Source organism: Myotis nattereri, assembly GCF_964212035.1.
Source record: "Myotis nattereri genome assembly, chromosome: 9".
Classification (NCBI taxonomy): Eukaryota; Metazoa; Chordata; class Mammalia; order Chiroptera; family Vespertilionidae; genus Myotis; species Myotis nattereri.
The window spans coordinates 82,029,035-82,050,635 of NC_138084.1; the positions used below are offsets into that span (position 1 = coordinate 82,029,035).

Here is a 21,601-nt window from a genome sequence, read left to right on the forward strand (position 1 = left end):
CTACGCGGGACCAGTTCCAAGGTGCTCGGGCACTTCCAGGCTAAAGTTCCTGTAGCAGCACTGAGGCCCGGGCAAGGGGTGGGTCTATCAGTTACTATGGCGCTGCCCGCGAGCCTGCGGGGAGGGGGATGGGCTCTGTTACTCACGGATCTGCTGCGGGGATTTCTGGACTTTTGGTGTCTGCAGGTCTGTAGCTATGGTCACGGGTCTCTGTCCCCAGTGGCTGCAGGATCCTGCTATGCGTCTGAGATCAGACTGGGTGGTGCTGAGGCCAGGATCCTAGTCTCAAGCAGCACTGTTTCCCAAGATGGCGTGGTCGCTGTGCCCATGCTGGCCACCCAGGAGTGTCCGCGCAGTGAGCAGGGCTCCGCCGTCTAAGACTGCCCGGTTTAGCAGCCCTTAGAAGACCTGCAGAATCTAACTGTCCGTAGCTCATACACACACACACCACACATGTCCACACACTCCTCTATCACTTCCTTGTGCTCTCACACTCTCTCCCTCCCTACCTTCCTGCCGGTCGCCATTTTTTTTCTCCCAAGCCCATTACATTTTAACATGGAAACATTTTTATGGGAATTTTTATTTTTTTGGAAATATTTTTTAAAGGAGTTTTACATTTTTGCAAATCTTTTAGACCACCTCAAAGAATATTTTGTACTTTATTATATTAAAATCCATGGTCTTGCACTTGGAATTAGTCTTTTACTCATGTATGATTTTGTAATATCAGGCATTAGTCACTTGGAAAATATTACTAGGTTAGGTGGGTTTTCTAAGTGTTGACACATCATTGTACAGTCATATTAATTAATTAAATGTCGTTAGAAAAGTTTTATTAAGAAGCTGTTAAGCTCATAGTGGGTGGAAGTTTTCCAAAATTCTAATTTTTACTTAAAAACTCGAGTGTATCACTGGCAACATAAAACTATCAGTTGTTTTCCTTAAAGTGACAGGTCATTTCATTCATTTTGGGCAAACTGTCTGCCAAATACCCAAGTCTGAGTAACCATACTTCGTTAGTTATTCTTTTAAGTAAAAATGGTGTTCCATGACACAGACTGAAAGCTTTCCTCCTAATAGCAGAAACAAGACGAGGATGTCTGCTCTCACCACTTCTATTTAACACTAGAGGCCTGGTGCACAAAAATTTGTGCTAGGAGAGGGGGTCCCTCAGCCCGGCCTGTGCCCTCTCTCAGTCTGGGACCCCTTGGGGGATGTTCACCTGCCGGCTTAGGCCCGCTCCCCAGGGGAACGGGCCTAAGCTGGCAGTCAGACATCCCTCTGTTAGCCTGGCAGACCTTGGGGGATGTCCACTTGCCAGTGGGGAGCGGGCCTAAGCTGCAGTCGGACATCCTTAGTGCTGCTGAGGAGGCGGGAGAGGTTCCCACCACCACTGCTGTGCTGGCAACCGTCAGCCTGGCTTGTGGCTGAGCAGAGCTCCCCCTGTGGGAGCGCACTGACCACCAGGGGGCAGCTCCTGCATTGAGTGTCTGCCCCTTGGTAGACGGTCAGTGTGTGTTATAGTGACCAGTCATTCCCAGTTGTTTTGCTGTTTGGGTCAATTTGCATATTACCCTTTTATTATATAGGATAGAGGCCTGGTGCACAGGTGGGGGCCGGCTGGCTTGCCCTGAAGGGTGTCCTGAATCAGGGTGAGGGTCCCGCTGGGGTGCCTAGCCAGCCTGGGTGAGGAGCTGAGGGCCGTTTTCAGGCTGGCCATGCCCCCCGGCAACCCAAGCTCCCAGCCGCTCCTCTTTTCTTTCTTTTTTTCCCCTGGGATTTATTTATCTTCTATAATTGAAACTTTGTAGCCTTGAGCGGAGCCCAGGGCCAGCCAGGGCAGGTGGGAAGCTTGGCTTCCTTCGTTCCTGGGGGCAACCCATGCTTCGCTCGCTCCAGCTCTGTGGCTGCCACCATCTTAGTTGGGTTAATTTGTATACTCACTCCTGATTGGCTTGTGGGCGTGGTTTGAATGTAGCAGAGGGACGGTTAATTTGCATGTTTCTCTTTTACTACATAGGATAGGTTCTATTCAACAGATGAGGTTCTAGCCAGAGCAGTTAAGCAGGACAAAGAAATAAATGTGTGGAGAAACCAAGATGGTGGCATAGGTAAACACCGGAAATTGCTGCCTCCCACAACAAATTCAAAAATACAAGTAAAAGACAAAACGGTCTTCCAGAACCACAGGTAGGCTGGCTGAGTGGAAATTCTACAAATAGAAGGAAAGAGAAAAGCACTGAGAGCAGAGGAGCTGCAAAAGTAAAGTGCAGAGGTACGGAGGGGTATATGGCAAGGGCTGGCAACTGAGGACGCAGCTGTCTTTCTCAATCGGGAGGGAGTCACAAGCCCCCGACTGCTCTGAACTCCAGTTCCGGGTGAGTCTCTGGGGACTTAGACTCATACCGGGAGAAACTGGACTGTCTGGCAGCGAGCAGAACTCGGAACTCTAGGGTGGCTTTCTCTCAAAGGTGCTTGCAGTGATTACCGGGATACTGAGACACGGGGCGCCTTTGGGCAGGGCTGAGGATCAGCTATAGCTGCTTGCTCCACCCTATTGATTCCCTGAGACCCTGCCCCACCCAAGCTGCGGCAGAGGCTTTTGAATATGAATGCCCTGGCCCTTTGCAATCTAAAAATTACCTAACAAACTGCAGCTGGGCCAGACAGACGCAGAACTTCCAAGAGAAGGCCCAAGGCCCCATAGCAGCTTGCATTGCTTCACAGCTGGGTCTCATTTGTTCACCTCCAAACCCCAAACAAGGAAGAGGAATCTGCAGATCTCTTTGTAGCTCCTGCTGGGTAGCCTCAGGCAGAGGCTAAATTAGCACCTCCTTAGATCCAAGAGCCAGTGCACCCAGTGGTCAGAGTGGGACCATCCAATTACAACTCCTCAGATCCATAAGGGACACACTCAGGGGGCAGACTCAGTGAGCACCAAAGCCCCACTGAAGCAAGTCTTGCCTCATAAGGGTGTCTTCAGCACAGAAGTTCTCCCACCGTAGACACAGCTGATTCTCACAGCCAATTGTCCTGGAGGTCAATTCCTCCCCGTGTCACCTACAACAGTCAAGGCTTAACTACAACAAGACTGTGCACAAAGCCCACAAAGGGGTGCACCAAGAGTGTCCTCCTCAGGTAATTGGGGAGGGTGAGCCACTGGGTCCTATAGGACACCTAGCACACAAAGCCACTCTACTAACACAGGGAAGCATAAAAATGCGGAGACAAAGAAACAAGTCACAAATGACAGAAATGGAGGAAAGCAAACTACTGGATATAGAGTTCAAAACCACACTTTTAAGGTTTTTCAAGAATTTTCTAGAAACCACCGATAAATGTAGTGAGACCCTCAAGAAATCTAGTGAGACCCTTGAGGTTATGATAAAGGACCAACTAGAAATTAAGCATACACTGACTGAAATAAAGGATATTATGCAGAGTTCCAACAGCAGACTAAAGGATCGCAAGAATCAAGTCAACGATTTGAAATACGAAGAAGCAAAAAACACCCAAACGGAAAAGCAAAATGAAAAAAGAATCCAAAAACACGAAGATAGTGTAAGGAGCCATTGGGACAGCTTCAAGCGTACCAACATCCGAATTATGGGGGTGCCAGAAGAAGAGAGAGAGCATGATATTGAAAACCTATTTGAAGAAATAATGACAGAAAACTTCCCGTACCTGGTGAAAGAAATAGACTTACAAGTCCAGGAAGTGCAGAGAACCCCAAACAAAAGGAATCCAAAGAGGACCACACCAAGACACATCATAATTAAAATGCCAAGGTCAAAATACAAAGAGACAATCTTAAAAGCAGCAAGAGAAAGTCAGTTACCTACAAGGGAGTACCCATACGACTGTCAGCTGATTTCTCAACAGAAACTTTGCAGGCCAGAAGGGAGTGGCAAGAAATATTCAAAGTGATGAATAGTAAGAACCTACAACCAAGATTACTCTATCCAGCAAAGCTATCATTCAGACTTGAAGGTCAGATAAGGAGCTTCACAGATAAGAAAAAGCTAAAGGAGTTCATCACCACCAAACCAGTATTATATGAAATGCTGAAAGGTATCCTTTAAGAAGAGGAAAAAGAAGAAAAATGTAAAGATACCAATTATGAACAACATATACACATCTATCAACAAGTGAATCTAAAAATCAAATGAATAAATAATCTGATGAACAGAATAAACTGATGAATATAATAGAAATACGGGCATAGATAGGGAGTGGACTGACTATTCTTGGGGGGCAAAGGGGTGTGGGGGATACGGGAAGAGACTGGACAAAAATCGTGCACCTATGGATGAGGACAGTTGGGGGGTGGTGAAGGCGTAGGGTGGGGTGGGAAACGGGTGAAGGCGAGCTATGGGGGGTAAAAAAGAGGAACAACTGTAATAATCTGAACAGTAAAGATTTAATTAAAAAAAAAAAGAAAGAAATGTGTCCACAAAGGAAGGGAAGAAGTAAAACTATATCTGTATTTGCACATGAAATGATCTTGCTTATAGAAAATCCTAAGGAATCCACCAAAAAAACCTAGAACCAGAAATTGGGTTCTGCAAAGTACAGGATACAATATCTATATATAAAATCAGTTCTATTCTATACATCAGTAACAAGCTGTCCAAAAATGAAATGAAGAAAACAATTCGATTTATAATGTCATCAGAAAGAATAAACTAATTAGGAATAAATTTAACATTTCTACACAGGAAACTACAAAATACTGCTGAAATAAGTAGAAGAAAACCTAAGTAAATGGAAAGACATCCCATGGTCATAGAGTGAAAGACAGTATTATTAGGGCGGCAACATGCACACCTCTTTTCATAGCGGCGCAATTTAAAACAGCTAAGATCTTGAAACATCCCAAGTGCCCATCAGCAGATGAGTGGATAAAAAGGATGTGGTATATTTACATGATGAAGTACTGTGGAGATGTGAAAAAGAAGGATCTCTTACCCTTTGAGACAGCATGGAGCAACGCAGAGAGTATCATGCTAAGTGAAATAAGCCAGTCAGAGAAAGACAGATATCACATGATCTCTCTTATATGTGAAATCTAATGAACGAAATAAACTGATGAACGAAATAGAAATGGAAGCATAAAACAGACTGAAGAATCTCAGAGGGAAGAGGGGAGAGAAGGGCTGGAAGAGATTAACCAAAGAATTTGTTATGAATTTGTTATGCATATGTGCATAACCCATGGACACAGATAGTAGTGTGGTAAGTCCTTGTGGGGGGAGGAGGGGAGCAGGTACGGGGTGGAGGGGGTCAATGGGGAAAAAAGGGACATCTGTAATATTTTCAACAATAAAGATAAGTTTTTTAAAATGGCAGTACTTCAAATTGATCTACAGGTCCACCACAATTCCTATCAAAATTCTAGTTGCCCTTTTTGCAGAAATTGACAGTGCTGATCCTAAATTCATAAAGAATCTCAAGGAACCTTGAATAGCCAAAACAATCTTGAAAAAGAACAAAGTTGGAGGACTCATATTTCTTTATTTCAAAGCTTTACCACAAAGCCACAGTAATCAAGATGGTGTGGTACTGGCATAAGGACAGACATATCGAGAGAGCCCAGAAATAAACCCTCACACATATGGTCAATTAATTTTCAACAAGAATGCCAAGTCCACTCAAAGGAAAAGACAGTCTTTTCAACACATGGTGCTGGAAAACTGGATATCTACATGCAAAAGAATGAAGTTGGACACTACACACAGCATACATAAAAATTAACTCAAAATCAAAGACCTAAATTTAAGAGCTAAAATATAAAATACTAAGAAGTAAACAGGTGAAATATCCCCCATTATCTCAGATTGGGCAATGATTTTTTTTTTTAAATACTATTTGAGACAGCTGGGTTGTAGATTACAGAAGCCACAGCTGTTCAGGGGTAAACTTTTTTTTTTTTAATTATATTTTATTGATTTTTTTAAAAAAATATATTTTATTGATTTTTCACAGAGAGGAAGGGAAAGGGATAGAGAGCTAGAAACATCGATGAGAGAGAAACATCGATCAGCTGCCTCCTGCACACCCCCAACTGGGGATGTGACCGCAACCAAGGTACATGCCCTTGACCGGAATCGAACCCGGGACCTTTCAGTCCGCAGGCCGACGCTCTATCCACTGAGCCAAACCGGTTAGGGCAATTATATTTTATTGATTTTTAACAGAGAGGAAGGGAGAGGGATAGAGAGTTAAAAACATTGATGGGAGAGAAACATTGATCAGCTGCCTCTTGCACACCTCCTACTGGGGACGTGCCCGCAACCAAGGTACATGCCCTTGGCCTGAATCGAACCTGGGACCTTTCAGTCCGCAGGCTGACACTCTATCCACTGAGCCAGACTTCTCGCTCCTCAGGGGGGCATCTCTGTAGCCCAGATGTCTCTCCCAATTAAAAACACGCCACGCGTGCAGGCAGACCAGCCTATGTTGTGTCTCCACCCCTCCTACCAGTCTCAGTGTTTCTATTTTTATTCTCTATTTGTAGGACTTCCGTTAAGCCAAATTTCAGGTGTTTCTGAATGATGGTTTTTTGATATTTAGTTGTAATTTTAATGTGGTTGTGGGAAGCCATAAGCACCACGTTTACACCACCATCTTGTTCTTCCTTGACCTAAAATAATGTAGCTTAGTGAACATGTTCACAATGATTTTAAAGCTATTTTTGTTTCTTTACAACCACACTGAAAACCAAAGGTACTAACATAAATATTATGCCTCAGCAGGTTGTGCTTTAATGAGAATGTATCATATTAATCATTTAAAAATACTGACTCTAGTGTGTCTGTTTTAAATAGTTAGGAGGGAGGGAGTATATATGAAAAAGTAAATATTCTCCAGGAATAGCTATGCTGTGGAGAAGGATGGTGAACACTGCCTACCGTGAGTCGTCAGGCTGACATTTCCAGTGTCACGTGGACTCTTTGCCCTGATGGGGTGGAATGCGATGAGTGGGCCCTGCACTTCTGTGGTGTTCTTTCTATAAATTCGGAACCCCAGTCAGAATATGGGAAAAACAGCAGCTAAACACAAATCGAAGGATGTCGTACAAAACCCTGAGCAGCACTCCTCAAAATGATTAAGGTCATGGAACGCAAGGGAAGGCTGAGGAACTGTCACGGACCGCAGGAGACTGAGGAGATGGGGTGTATAAATGTAGCATGTTATCCTTGATTAGATCCTGGAACTGATGAGGACATTAATGGAAAAAGAGATGAAACTTGAATAAAGTCTGGGTTAGTTAGTGGGACTATATGATGTTGATATCTCAGTTTTGACAGAGGTACCACAGTAATAGCCTATCTAATAATAGAGAAACGTAATTTACCGTAACTTCGCTACCCTTCCCATTGGCTAATCAGTGAGATATGCAAATTAACTGCCAGCCAAGATGGCGGCCAGCAGCCAGGCAGCTGAAGCGAACAAGAAGCTTGCTTTCTCCAGTGACGGAGGAAGCCAAGGTTCCCCGACTGCTGCTGCCGGCCTCTGAGCTGCAGTCTAAGAAACAATGTTGCAATTATAGAAGCTAAACAAAACCCCAGAAACCTGCTTTCAGCCAGCCGGGCCTCAGAGCTGTTGTTGAAACAGTGTTTCAATTATAGAAGCCAAACAAACCGAGGACTCAGAGCTGCAGCCAAGCCTCAGAGCTAAAGCTGGCTTTCAGCTCCAGTGACAGCCATAGAAGGTAAATAAATCCCAGAATAAAAAAAAAAGAAAAAAAGGAGCGGTTGGGAGTTTCAGTCACCCGCCAGCCTGGACACGGCCCTCAGCCCCTCACCCAGACTGGCCAGGCACCCCAGTGGGGACCCCCACCCTGAAGGGGGTGTGACCAGCTGCAAACAGCCATCATCCCCTCATCCAGGCTGGCCAGGCACCCAAGCGGGACCCCCACCCTGATCCAGGGCACCCTTCAGGGAAAACCAGCTGGCCCCCACCCATGCACCAGGCCTCTATCCTATATAGTAAAAGGGTAATATGCCTCCCAGCACCAGGATCAGTGGAGCAGCGAGGCCTCCTGGCCACTGGAGCAGCATGACAGGGGGCAGCGCCCAAACCCCCTGATCGCCCTGCGGCTGTGTGTGTGACAGGGGGCGGGGCCACAACCTCCCTATCCGCCCTGCTCTGTTCGTGACAGGGGAAGGTGCCCCAACCCCCTGATCGGCCCTGCTCTGTGCCTGATATGGGGGAGCTCCCCAACCCCCTGATCAGCCCTGCTCTGTGTGTGACAGGGTGTGACGCCCCAACCCCCCATGGGCCCTGCTCTGTGTGTGATGGGGTGGAGCCGGAACCTCCCCATCGGCCCTGCCCTCAGTGTGACAGGGGGGAGTGCCCCAACCCCCTGATAGGCCCTGCTCTGTGGGTGACGGGGCGGCGCCCCAACCCCCTGATCCGCCCTGCTCTGTGTGTGACAGGGGGCAGTGCCCTAACTCCCCTATCAGCCATACTCTGTGCGTGACAGGGGTAGCTCCCCAACCCCCTGATCGGCCCTGCTCTGTGTGTGACAGTGTACGGAGCCCCAACTCCCCTGATGGGCCCTGCTCTGTGCATGACAGGGGGCAGTGCTCCAACCCCCTGATCGGCCCTGCTCTGTGCGTGACGGGGTGGCGCTGCAACCTCCCCGTCGACCCTGCCTTGAGTGTGACAGGGGGTGGCGCCCCAACCCCCCAATCGGCCCTACCCTGAGCGTGACTGGGGGTGGTATCCAACCTCCCGATCTGCCCTGCTCTGTGCATAACAGGGGGCGGCACCCCAAATCCCCAATCGTCCCTGCTCTGAGCCCGACCAGGAGCTGCGGGGCAGGCACCTAGGGATTGGTCCTGCCCTCTGCCACCCGGGAGCAGGCCTAAGCCAGCAGGTTGTTATCTCCCGAGGGGTCCCAGACTGTGAGAGGGCACAAGTGGGGCTGACGGACACCCCCCCCCCCCCGCCAGTGCACAAATTTTTATGCACCGGGCCTCTAGTAAGATAATATTAAGGGAAACTGAACCAGAGTGAGGAGTATATGGGAGTGCTATGCACTTACTGTCTTTGCAACTTTTGTGTAAACCTAAAATTCCAAAATGAAAAGTGTATTTAAAAAATAAATTAGAGCCGAAACCGGTTTGGCTCAGTGGATAGAGCGTCGGCCTGCGGACTGAGGGGTCCCAGGTTCGATTCCGGTCAAGGGCATGTACCTGGGCTGCGGGCACATCCCCAGTGGGAGATGTGCAGGAGGTGGCTGATCGATGTTTCTCTCCCATCGATGTTTCTAACTCTCTATCTCTTTCCCTTCCTCTCTGTAAAAAATCAATAAAATATATTTTAAAAAAAATAAAATAAATAAATAAATAAATAAATTAGAGAACAAAGATGAGTTTCAGGCTCAATCCCCAATGTGGGGTGTGCAGGAGGCTGCCAATCAGTGATTCTCTGTCATCATTGATGTTTCTCTCTGTCTTTCTGCCTTCCTCTCTGAAGTCAATCAAAATATATTAAAAAAAAAATAATAAGTTATAGCCTGGCCGATGTGGCTCAGTTGGTTGAGCGTCGTCCCATGCTCTGGGGATTGTTGGTTCCATTCTCAGTCATGGCACATGCTCAGGTTGCAGGTTCGATCCCAGTGGGGGGCATGCAGGAGGCAGCTGATTGATATTTCTCTCTTATTAATGTTTCTCTCCTTTTCCATTCCTCTCTCTGAAATAAATAAAAGTATTTTAAAAATAAGTTATATTTTTCAATTCAATTCTACAATTTTTATTGAATGACTGTTAAGTGCAGGGCAGTGTGGTCCCTCCTGCAGGGGTTAGAGTATGTAAGGCACCTTCCTGGCCCTGCTTGTCATCCTGGCTGGGGATGAGACAGCTGATACAAAATAGAACACGATGGAACCTGTGCAGAATATGGACAAGATGGAATGGGGGCCGGTGGTGGTGTCCAAAGTTGTAGAGTTGATCCTGAATTAGGACTGGCAAACATGTCTCCTCCCCCCCCCCCCACCCCCCCCGCCACACACACCAAGAAGATAGTGTTTAAAGTACACTTTAAACGGGCAGTATTTCAGTAACCAGTCACTGAAAGGAAGCGACTCTGTGTCACCCCAGTGAACCTGGGCTCGTGCACCAGCACACCTGCTCTGAAGCCCTTGGGCAAGCTAGAATGTCACGAAGTCTTTGCGGTCTTCGCTTCTCATTTGTGCAGTAGGCTAGTCTTTCCTAGCTCAGCACTGTTCAGAGGTAAGTGAAGCACACAAGTGGTTCAGCGAAGTATCTGACCCAGGGTCTGCTGTTAGTGTTAACTGTTAGAGATGGAGAGAGGCATCTGTTTCTAACACCATCACCTGACCAGCCAGGAGAGGATAGAACAGGAAAGGGTAGAAGGAAAGACACTGGGCAGTATGTATTTAGAAAGTGAGTTAAGAGCATATTGTGAGTGCTTTGACTTACAAACTGAGCGATTTGAATTTTTTGGTGGTTATTGTGAAGTCATTGAGGATTTCGTGAAGAGGGAGTAAGGAGATGGAGTCTCTTAGAACTCATTTGGTAGAAGCCTGAGGGAGTGTTGGAGATTCTCGTGTGGACTGCTGCCTTTCCAGGAACTTGGATTAGTTTCAGAATTCTGTGAAGCAGCTCCATGTTCTGGAAGGTGAACGTGGGTGGGCATCCTTCAGCAGGCAGCCGGGAGTCTCAGCAACCGGACCACGAGTACAGTACCCAGTGCACTAGTGTGTGTTCAGTCAAAAGGGTGTTGGTGTTTAGATATACCGGCTTAGAGCTCTTTTGCAGGTGGTGGTTTTTGTTTTGCCATTTTTAAGAGACGGTTTAAGGAGATGAGAGTTAAACAGAACTTCACTGGCTTCCGGTGCAGCTTTGTTGAGAGAAGTTCCGCTGTGTCTATTTTTAAAGCTGATGACTGTGAGCAGAGGATGCTGCTACTGAGTCATAAATGTTGTCTCTGTGCTCTCACTCAGCATTCTTTGGATGGCACTGCTGTTTGTCTACAAGGTTTTTGGAGTTTAACGACGAGTAGGAAAAGCAGCACATTTATCACTGAAATGATATCAGTACATGAAATACTTAAAAGCACTGATCACTTCACATTTCAGCAGGATAATCATCATCTATATGAATTTTTCAGCTCATACCATGGCTGATGAGCAGAGAATGGTTAATAGTATCACCTCATTTTGGGAATATTTTACAAGCCCAAAATGGTATCATATAATGTTGTATAGGTTGTTACTCATTATATTAAAAACGTTAATAATTTTGAAGTTTTCCCACTGGATTCACAAATATTAAAATAGATTTCAGCCTCCATTTTTGTCATCCCCCCCCCCAATGTTTTATTATGAAATTTTTCAGTCATGCACAAAAGTTGAAAGAATTTTACAGTAGTCGTATACCTATCACTTAGATTCCACAGTTTAGCTAAATCATTGTTTTTAAAAGGGAAACTCTGTTTCTCTTTTTAAAAATTAAAGAAACTTCTTTCTGAATCTTTGAGCCATTTTCACATGGGACTATATTTTGAAATGGCTGAGATTTTTTTTTAATATTTCTGTGTTATTTCTTCAGAAATTATAAAATTCTTTGAGTAAAATAATTACTGTTTTGGGATTTAGTCAATCCCTGGTGAAAAGAGTAGATAACAAATTTTAGTTTATCATATTAGTTTTTCAGACTCCATATACAGGTTATACAATGAACTGTTCATTTAATTTCCATCAGATTTCAATTCTTTGCAGGCAGGAATAAAATATACTTTTAAAAATTATTATTTATTGGTAAAATTTCTAGTCCTCATATATAAGGATAAGCACTAGATGTCTTTCTCTCATGTCTTCCTTCTTCAACCCCCTTATGAAATTAAACTAGCAGTTAAGGTTCCTTTCCCAATTTCAAATTCATGGTAAGCATACATTTATACATTTTTATGTATGGGCAGAGATCTTTAAGATAAATGATTCCAGCTGCCTTATATTACATTGTGACAAAGAGGCCCAGAGGTTAAGTAACTGCCCAAGGACAACACAGTGAGTTAATAAGAGATCAGGAAATGCAGTTCAGGTCTCTAGTCCTCTTGACTATATGTATATATTTCCAGGTACTCCTTTGTAGGAGGAATTTCAAAAGCATGCATGTTGATGATAGAATCGATCACTGACTATCAAAATGGAGTTTCAAAAAACAGTAACCCTAAGTAAGAATATCTTTATGAATACTTTGGGCTAATTGTTTTGTAGGTCATTATTTTTTTTCTTGAAGAACTCAATCTCTCTCTTTTTTAAGAACTCAGTCTCTTAGTATTCACTTCTTCACTTCTCAACAATCTTTTTCTTCTTGAAACTTACCATACTTCTAAGGAATTCTCATTAAAACAAAAAAGAGTGATACTACTCTCAATACTTACCTTAAACATTAATAAATACATTTTGATATGGGTCAGTTTCTGCCCCCATACCAGTGGTCGGGAAACTCATTAGTCAACAGAGCCAAATATCAGCAGTACAACGATTGAAATTTCTTTTGAGAGCCAAATTTTTAAAACAAACTATATAGGTAGGTACATTGTTATTAACTTAATTAGGGTGCTCCCAAGGCTTAGGAAGAGCCACACTCAAGGGGCCAAAGAGCCGCATGTGACTAGCGAGCCGCAGTTTGCCGACCACTGCCCCATACTATGTCCTTTTCCCCCATTTCCTCTTTCCCTGCAAACACTTTGTGGCCAAGAGTTACAAAATGTTTTCCGGTGTTCTGTGCAGTGGTAAATGCATGGGTCGGCATCATTTGAATTTTCTGTTTATCTCTTTTTTTTTAAATTTTTTTTATTTCTTAAAGTATTACAAAGAGTATTACACATGTCTCCTTCCCCGCCCCCCCCCTTGATATTCCCCTAGCCTCCCCCATCCCCCAGTGTCTTGTGTCCATTGGTTATTCTCATATGCATGCATACAAGCCTCCGGTTGATCTCCTACCCCCCCCCCCCAACCCTCCTCAGGGTTCCCACTGTAGTTTGACATTCTGCTCAATGCTGCTCTGCCTCTGTATCCATTTTTGTTCATCAGTCTATAATGGACCTTATTATCCATAAATGAGTGAGTTCATGTGGAATTTTTCTTAGCTTCCCAGTGGCCGTCTCAGCCTCACAGGGGCCATCTCAGCCTCACAGGGGCCATCCCAGCCTCACAGGGGCCATCCCAGCCTCACAGAGGCTGTTTCAACCTCACTGGGGCCGTTTCAACCACACTGGGGCCGTTTCAACCTCACCGGGGCTGTGGCAACCCTAGCGGGGCCGCCTCGACCTCCCCGGTGCCGTCTCAACCCCACCGGTGCCGTCCCAACCTCACCGGGGCCATCTCAAACCTCACCAGGGCCGTCTCGGCCTCATGGGGGCTGTCTCGGCAACACGAAGTTTGGCATTCTGTGCTTTGTTGGGCGGCTCCTTGCTGGACAAAACCTCTAGGCATTCCCGGTGGCTGAATATCTGGTATGCTTGCTTGGATTTCGTTTTCTACCAAGTGCACAGACTGCCTGTCTGTCGTCTCCCAGCATCCCATGTGAGACTGGATCTGGTGGACCTGCCTGTGCGTTTGCTGGTACAGCGGTTCCACGTCGCTGGCCCAGCTGGGTCCGGCTCTGGCTTCCTCCGAACCCGATTCTGCTTCTTGAGTGTGTCCCTTATGTATGCAAGGAGTTGAAATCTGCATTCTGCTGGGCTGGGCTGCAAAAGTGCTGGTGTTCCCTTTGTGCCACTGGCACAGCTTGGGTGGGGATGTAGATTGAGTAGGGCGGGGTCCCCGGGAATCACCAGGGCTGAGCAAACAGCAATGGCGTCTCCGCAACCCCTTGCCTCTCCACGACTCAGTGTCTCGCGTCCCTGAGCGCCGGTGAGCAGCTCCACGAGACAGCCACTCTCGCTCTCTGGCCCATTGCAAGGCCGTCCCGCCTCTCCCCGTAGGGATCTGGGACCTTAGGATCCCACCCCAAACACGCTCAGTGGATTTGAGAGTCTGCATCCCCTTCCGATTGAAAAAAACCACGCATCCAGTTGCAGCCCACCTGGTGGGCGACTTCATACCTCCATTCTTGGAGCCCCTGCACAACCTATTCAGTCTCAATGCTCTTCTTTCTTTCCTTCCAGTTGTAGAGCTTCCACTAAGCCAGCCTTCCCATGGCTCTGAATGATAGCTGTTTGTCTTATAGTTGGTAGTCTCAATGTTGTTGTGGGAGGCAGCACGCACAGGTCTGTACCTTATTCCGCCATCTTGGTTCTCTCCTGTTTATCTCTTTTATTTTATTTTTTGTTAATTCTCACTAGAGGATATTTTTTCCATTGAAAAGAGCGTGGAAGGGAGGGAGGGAGGTAGAAAGAGAGAAAGGTAGAGAGAAACATCGATGTGAGAAAGACACATTAAATGTTGCCTCCTGCTGGCGCCCCAACCAGGGGGCGAGGAGCAAACCTGCAACCCAGGTATATACACTTGACTGTGAATCGAACTCATGACCCTTCAGTGTGCAGGCAACACTGGCCAGGGCAATCTCTTATTCTTATAAAGGCTTCTAACACTTTTTTTTTTTTTAACACTCTTGATTGATGTACAGAAATGGTGGTTGTGGTTCCTATCAGGTGGTATTTCTTTTTCTACCTTTGAAGCTAAAACAGGAGCTCTAATTGCTCATTTAATTTTTAATATATCTGTATATGGGTGACATAAAAATATTAGTCCCTTATTAGCTGAAAGATGCAAAGTAAAATGTATGCTGTTACTTTAGTCCTGAGATACATTAACTTTTAGGGTAGGACCTTTCACAGTTTGGGGGAAAAGAACCGACCCAGTCTTGAACTTAAAAATAAATTGACGCTACATACAGAGTCAGCATTTGATTGTGGGGAAGTCGCGACAGGAGAGGAGAGGAAGATGGCAGCTCTGGAGTCGAGTGGGCAGTTGCTTAGATGGAAGTGGTTAGAGCTAAAATGACCTCCTTCAAATACTGCACTGAAACACTGTGTGCTGCTTGCTGCTATTGAACTAAGAAAGAAGAGTCTGGTTAGAGCATTTCCTGAACGTTGGACACTGTCAGCCACGGCCTGGAGAGCTGCTGGGACGCAGCGCGTGGACTGGAGTCCCTGCTGAGAGTGGGAGGCATGGGTTCCCGGCAGGAGCCCCAGGGGCCTCCGGCATCACTGGTCCGATTTACAGTCAGGCCGATGCTGCTGCTGGGACTCTGCCCTGTCCTCGCAGACACCGAGCCACCAGCCTGTGGCCTTCAAATGTCACTGAGGCTTTTTAGAACCTGCTTTCCTGTAGGAACCGTGCTGCTTACGATGCACATCTCCGTGGGTCTTAAGAAATGTAAGCTGGCTTTCTGGAGGGAAGCCTTCCACGCGTCTGAATTTAATTCTCGGTACCTGTTTAGCCGGCACTCAGCTGCTTTCGGCCTCTGGCGCCAGTCCACGCTGCGCGTCACTCCCTCCGTGCATCCCCTGCGGGTGAAGGCACCTGCTGTCCCCTTGCAGAGCATGCGTGCCCTCCGCCTGCAGAGCACTGGGTGCCGTCCGCCTGCAGGGCGCTGGGTGCCGTCCGCCTGCAGAGCGCTGGGTGCCGTCCGCCTGCAGGGCGCTGGGGTGCCCTCCGCCTGCAGAGCGCTGGGTGCCGTCCGCCTGCAGGGCGCTGGGTGCCGTCCGCCTGCAGAGCGTTGGGTGCCATCCGCCTGCAGGGCGCTGGGTGCCGTCCCCTTGCAGGGCGCTGGGTGCCGTCCGCCTGCAGGGTGCTGGGTGCCGTCCCCTTGCAGGGCGCTGGGTGCCGTCCGCCTGCAGGGCGCTGGGTGCCGTCCGCCTGCAGGGCGCTGCGTGCTGGTAGATTCTCGGTTGGAAATGGTTTGAAGAGTCAGAGATGCTGACAAAGCCCAGGAATCCCACGACTCACTTCCTGTCTTTACTTCAGACTTGGCGTAAGAACCCACCCTCAGAGACATTGCCGGGCCCCATCTCAGCTCACATCCTGCCTTGGTTTTCTTCAAAGCACTTTTCTCCCACTGCCTCGGACTCCCCCCGGGGATTTAAGTGCCCTGATACCAGGGATGCTGTTTGTCCCTGGTTGTATCCATCCCCAGTGCCCAGCACATAGTCGGCAGTCGGGGTGTTCCAGTGTCGTGAAGGTTAGCCATTGTGCCAGATGCCCAAGGGACGGAAGGAAGTCCATCTCAGAAGTGGATTCACTCTGTGCACACAGGTGGCTCTCCTAGAAGGCGGGTTCAGGGAACTAAGAGAACTGCAGGGAAGATGCCGGGGTATTTTAGAGATGGGTGCTTCTAGCTGACCTCTCAGGAATTGATATTGAGCCTGACCAGCATGGCTCAGTGGTTGAGTGTTGACCTTTGAACCAGGAGGTCACGGTTCATACTCCCAAGTTATCTGATTCAGAATCCCTCTGTGATATATTCTTGATCTTTTTTTTAATTTTTGAAACAGTAACAGTCCTTGTCAGCAATAGGTGAAGGCTCTCAAAGTGCAAACAGTAATGAGGAAAACAGTAATGGAGGTTAGGCATTAGCTCTTTATGCTCTGAATTATTTCAGTCAAATTTCAAAGCAGATTAATATTTATCATTTTTTGTAGGTGCTTCCAGAAAAGAAATAGGAAACTAGTAAGAAACTAATGTGCTACAAGTACAAGAAGACAAGTATGAAAAGCTGAAGTTGATGTTGGGTTCTGGTGGGAAGATTTCAGCAGCATTTTGCAGAAAGTCAGGCTAGAGGCAGTCACTGTGGGGTCGCGCTTTATTCCGGGAAAGAGGCGGGGCCGATGATGACTCCAGTGTGGCACAAAATCAGGAGAATCTATCAAAGAGACTTTTTAAAAGAATATATGTTTTATTGATTTTTTACAGAGAGGAAGGGAGAAGGATAGAGAGTTAGAAACATCAATCAGCTGCCTCCTGCACACTCCCCACTGGGGATGTGCCCGCAACCAAGGTACATGCCCTTGACTGGAATCGAACCCAGGACCCTTGAGTCCGCAGGCTGATGCTTTATTCACTGAGCCAAACCGGCTAGGTCTCAAAGAGACTTTTTAGGCAATCACATTTGATCCTGAATTTACTTGAAATTTTGTAGTCCACTTATGACAAGAATAGACTTTTGAATACATAACTACGAATTATTGAGGCAAGGGAAAGCAAGCAAGGGTAGTCAGTAGCTATTGGTGTATGACATTATCGAAATCATCTATATCTTGTTTTACCATTAAAGATAAAGATTATTGCTTAAGGACATACTAAAAGTTGGGATATTATCTGATGCGTTAAATTGATGCAGTGTGGCATCTTTATAATCACAGCATTAAACAGAGGTGACTACAATGAACTTACTAATTGTTAAAGTGGTAGTAGCACGTGCACGTAGACATTTTTACATAGTTTGGATGTTAACGTTCCATTTTTGGAAACAGAGTTGTTTTTGTAAAACCTTTAGGGTCTGATTCAGTGAAAATATTGGTTAGATCTGGATATTTAAATAGTCCTTTTTATTGATAATCCTATCTAATAAAAGAGAAACATGGTAATTGGCGTACGACCGCTACCCTTCCCATTGGCTAATCAGGGCGATATGCAAATTAACTGCCAGCCAAGATGGTGGCCGGCAGCCAGGCAGCGTAAACTGAACATGAGGCTTGCTTGCTTTAGTGACGGAGGACTCCAACGTTCCCCGCCTGCCTTGCCGGCCTCTGAGCCTGCAGTTTGAACACTGTAACAAATATAGAAGCTAAAAAAACCCCAGAAACCTGCTTTAAGCGGAGCCGGGATCTCAGAGCTGGAGTTGATACAGAGTTTCGATTATAGAACCTAAACAAACCAGATACCTACTTTCAGCAGCTGAGGCCTCAGTGCTGGAGCCAAGCCTCAGAGCTAAAGCTGGCCCAGAATAAAAAAGAAAAAGAAAAAAGGAGCGGTTGGGAGCTTCAGTCCCAGCCTGAAAACAGCCCTCAGCCCCTCACCCAGGCTGGCCAGGCACCCCAGTGGGGACCCCCACCCTGAAGGGTGTGTGACCAGCTGCAAACAGCCATCATCCCCTCATCCAGGCTGGCCAGGCACCCCAGTGGGAACCCCCACCCTGATCCAGGACACCCTTCAGGGCAAACCAGCCAGCCCCCACCCATGCACCAGACCTCTATCCTATATAGTAAAAGGGTAATATGCCTCCCAGCACTGGGATCAGCGGAGCCACGAGGCCTCCCGGCACCGGGATCAGTGTGACAGGGTGCAGCGCCCAAACCCCCTGATCGCCCTGTGGCTCTGTGTGTGACGGGGCAGGGCCACAACCTCCCTATCGGCCCTGCTCTGTGCCTGATAGGAGGGAGCTCCCCAACCCCCTGATCGCCCTGCGGCTCTGTGTGTGACAGGGTGCGGCGCCCCAACCCCCCACCCCATGGGCCCTTCTCTGTGTGTGACGGGGTAGAGCCATAACCTCCCCATCGGCCCTGCCCTGAGTGTGAGAGTGGCGGCACCCCAACCCCCTGATTGGCCCTGCTCTGTGGGTGATAGAGGGCAGCGCCCCAACCCCCTGATCCACCCTTCTCTATGCATGACAGGGGGGAGCTCCCCAACCCCCTGATTGGCCCTGCTCTGTGCATGACAGGGGGTGGCGCCACAACCTCCCCATCGACCCTGCCTTGAGTGTGACAGGGGGCGGTGCCCCAACCCCCCAATCGGCCCTACCCTGAGCGTGACTGAGGGTGGCATCGCAACCTCCCAATCCGCCCTGCTCTGTGCATGACGGGGCAGCGCCCCAACTCCCCAATTGGCCCTACTCTGAGCCCAACCAGGGGCTGCACCTAGGGATTAGGCCTGCCCTCTGCCACCCGGGAGCAGGCCTAAGCCAGCAGGGCGTTATCTCCTGAGGGGTCCCAGACTGCGAGAGGGCACAGGCTGGGCTGAGGGGACCCCCCCTCCCCAGAGCACAAATTTTTGTACACCGGGCCTCTAGTTTTATTATAATTTTCTTACCCAGAATAGCTTATGCAAAGCAGGAAATAATACATTTTGCTTTTCTAACATGTCCTTTCTCTTATAAATTGAGTGGTTAGTATAGTAGTGTACACGTTCTTTTTTTCTTTTCTTTTTAAAATTACATTTATTGGGGTGGCATTGGTCCACATGAACATACAGGTTTCAGGTGTCGGTTTCTATGTGCCAAGATCTGTGTATTGCACTGCGTGCCCACTTCCCAGTGTCAGATCCCCTCTCACCATATAGTCGGACCCCCTCCTCCCCCCACGCCTTCCCTCTGGCAACCACCACACTGCTGTTTGTGCTCAGGAGTTTCAGTTTTATATCCCACACATGATGGAAATCATATGATTCTTAGCTTTTTCTGACTGAATTGTTTCACTTAGCATAATGTTCTCAAGTTCTTATACTTATTTATTTGTTGAATTCTCTTATATGTCATCATAAAAAAGTAAATTTGTTTGTTAGTTTATGCTCAGAGCTATTAGGCCTGTTTAACTTAAGATTCAAAGCCTTAAAATATATCACTGTTAATTTTTTTCTTATTTACTACACAGCATCTATTTGAGTGGAGGGAACAGTGGATGTAGTAGATTCAACAGTCTTTCTGCCATTATGTATCTTTCATATGATGTTAAGGGAAACAGTTTCTGAAGTCCTTCTTCAAACAAAGATAATCTCATGGAGTGTAGCTGGGCCTTGAGTAACGCAGGGGTTAGAGGTGCCTAAGAGCATACTCCCCAAAATGTACCAACTCCTGCTCTGACCAGAAGCCTGACTGATAGCAGTTAATTCGCACGTACTTTGTCTATTATGTATTGGGTGCTGTATTCTTACAATAAAGGAAGCTGGAGAATAGAAAACATTAAGAAAACCATGAGGAGGAGAAGCACACTTACCTTCCACGTACGTGGGCGTGCGCAGCCGTCCAGGGCCAGCTGTGTTTCGGATCATCAGCTACACATTCCTTTCTCTCTTCCCACGCTTTCTGTATTTTCGATAACGCTGGCAGGAAGTATATTTGAAAGGGGTGTTTATCAATGTACTTTCACGGTCATTTGTGCAGAGTTGATCATTGTACTTCTGATCATTTGCAGGCGAAACCTGACCAAACTGTCCCTGATCTTCAGCCACATGCTGGCCGAGCTGAAGGGCATCTTCCCCAGCGGACTGTTCCAGGGCGACGCGTTCCGCATCACCAAGGCGGACGCCGCCGAGTTCTGGAGGAAAGCCTTCGGGGAAAAGTGAGTCTCGGAATCATGAATGTTAACTGTGAAGAACTGAAGCTTGTATTGGGAGTTTTTTATTAATGAAATGTTTAAAACATGGGAAAACAGTAAAATAATGACTGTTTGTAAATATTATCCAGCTTTGGTAAATATTAACATCCCCCCTTCCTTTTTAAAAAAATTATTATTTTTTTGTTGATTTCAGAGAGGAAGGGAGAAGGAGAGAGAGATGGAAACATCAGTGATGAGAGAGAATCATTGATCGGCTGCCTCCTGCACGCCCCACACTGGGGGTCAAGCCTGCAACGCAGGCATGTGCCCAGACAGGGAATGGAACTGTGACCTCCTCGTTCACAGGTTGATGCTCAACCCCTGAGCCACACTGACGCCCCCCCTTTTTTTTTCTTAAAGAAATAACCTGTGAGGATTCAGTTGAAACCTATGCTCTTTGATGAACTACTCTTCTCGTCCTCTCCCTATCCCTTATGCTTTTAACTGACATTCACATTTCAAACTATTTGCTGTTGCCAACAGTGCTGCGTGAATAGAATCGTATTTGTCTTCAGATGCAAGAGCTTGTCCATATTTTCAGACCTAGGGGTGGAATTGCCGAGTTGGGGTTTCACATCTTCTGCTTGGCCAAGTATTGCCTGATTGCTTCCCAAAGAGGTCGTGGCAGTTTCTTCCCTGACAGGAGTGTGCACGAATTCCAGGAGTTTGCACTGGGTCTCACACCAGCAGTAGGAATTGGTATAATAGTTCGCTTTCTGTTCATGAGAGCCTGAGCATCTTTTCACATTTACGACTGGTCGGATTCTTACTCTGACTTGCCTGTTGCTCTTCCTGATGTCTCCACTTTCCTGTTGAGTTGTCTTTTTCCTGTTGTAAGGTACTAATTCTTTATTACTCACAAATGTGTTCTCCTAGTGGTCTATGGCTGGTCTTTCTATTTTGTTATATTGTTTTTTGAAACAGGAGTTTAAAATTACATAGTCAGATTAATGAGTCACGCTTATGTTTTTACCTTAATATAAATGTTCTTATAGATCTGAAATTTTGGATCAAAAAACTGAAAAAGGTAGAAAAGCAATGAAAGTTTTTAGTTGAATATATAGATCCTAACGTAAGTCTCTTTAAATGCTATTTTTATTTTTTTAAATTGTGTTTACATATAAAATATAGAATAATCACAACTTAAAGCACTTAGTTGAAGAGAATGTGACTAAGTTTACTTTGTTCCTTTAACTTAATAACTACATTAGAAAAGAGATCCAAACGCTACTTGTTTTTTCAGACAAGCAAATACATACGCTTCTCAAAGGCTTTGTTTTAAAGATCGTAAGGAAGAAAAATC

At 46.5% G+C, this 21,601-nt stretch overlaps 1 protein-coding gene across 1 annotated transcript in view; it reads left to right on the top strand.

Moving 5' to 3' along the window:
* Positions 1–21,601, top strand: part of CBL (Cbl proto-oncogene) — a 100,667-nt gene that overhangs the window by 37,011 nt on the left and 42,055 nt on the right. Inside the window, exon 3 of the mRNA XM_081098583.1 lies at positions 20,116–20,262. Coding sequence (XP_080954709.1) covers positions 20,116–20,262 — 147 coding nt within the window. The remainder of the gene's footprint in view (positions 1–20,115; positions 20,263–21,601) is intronic.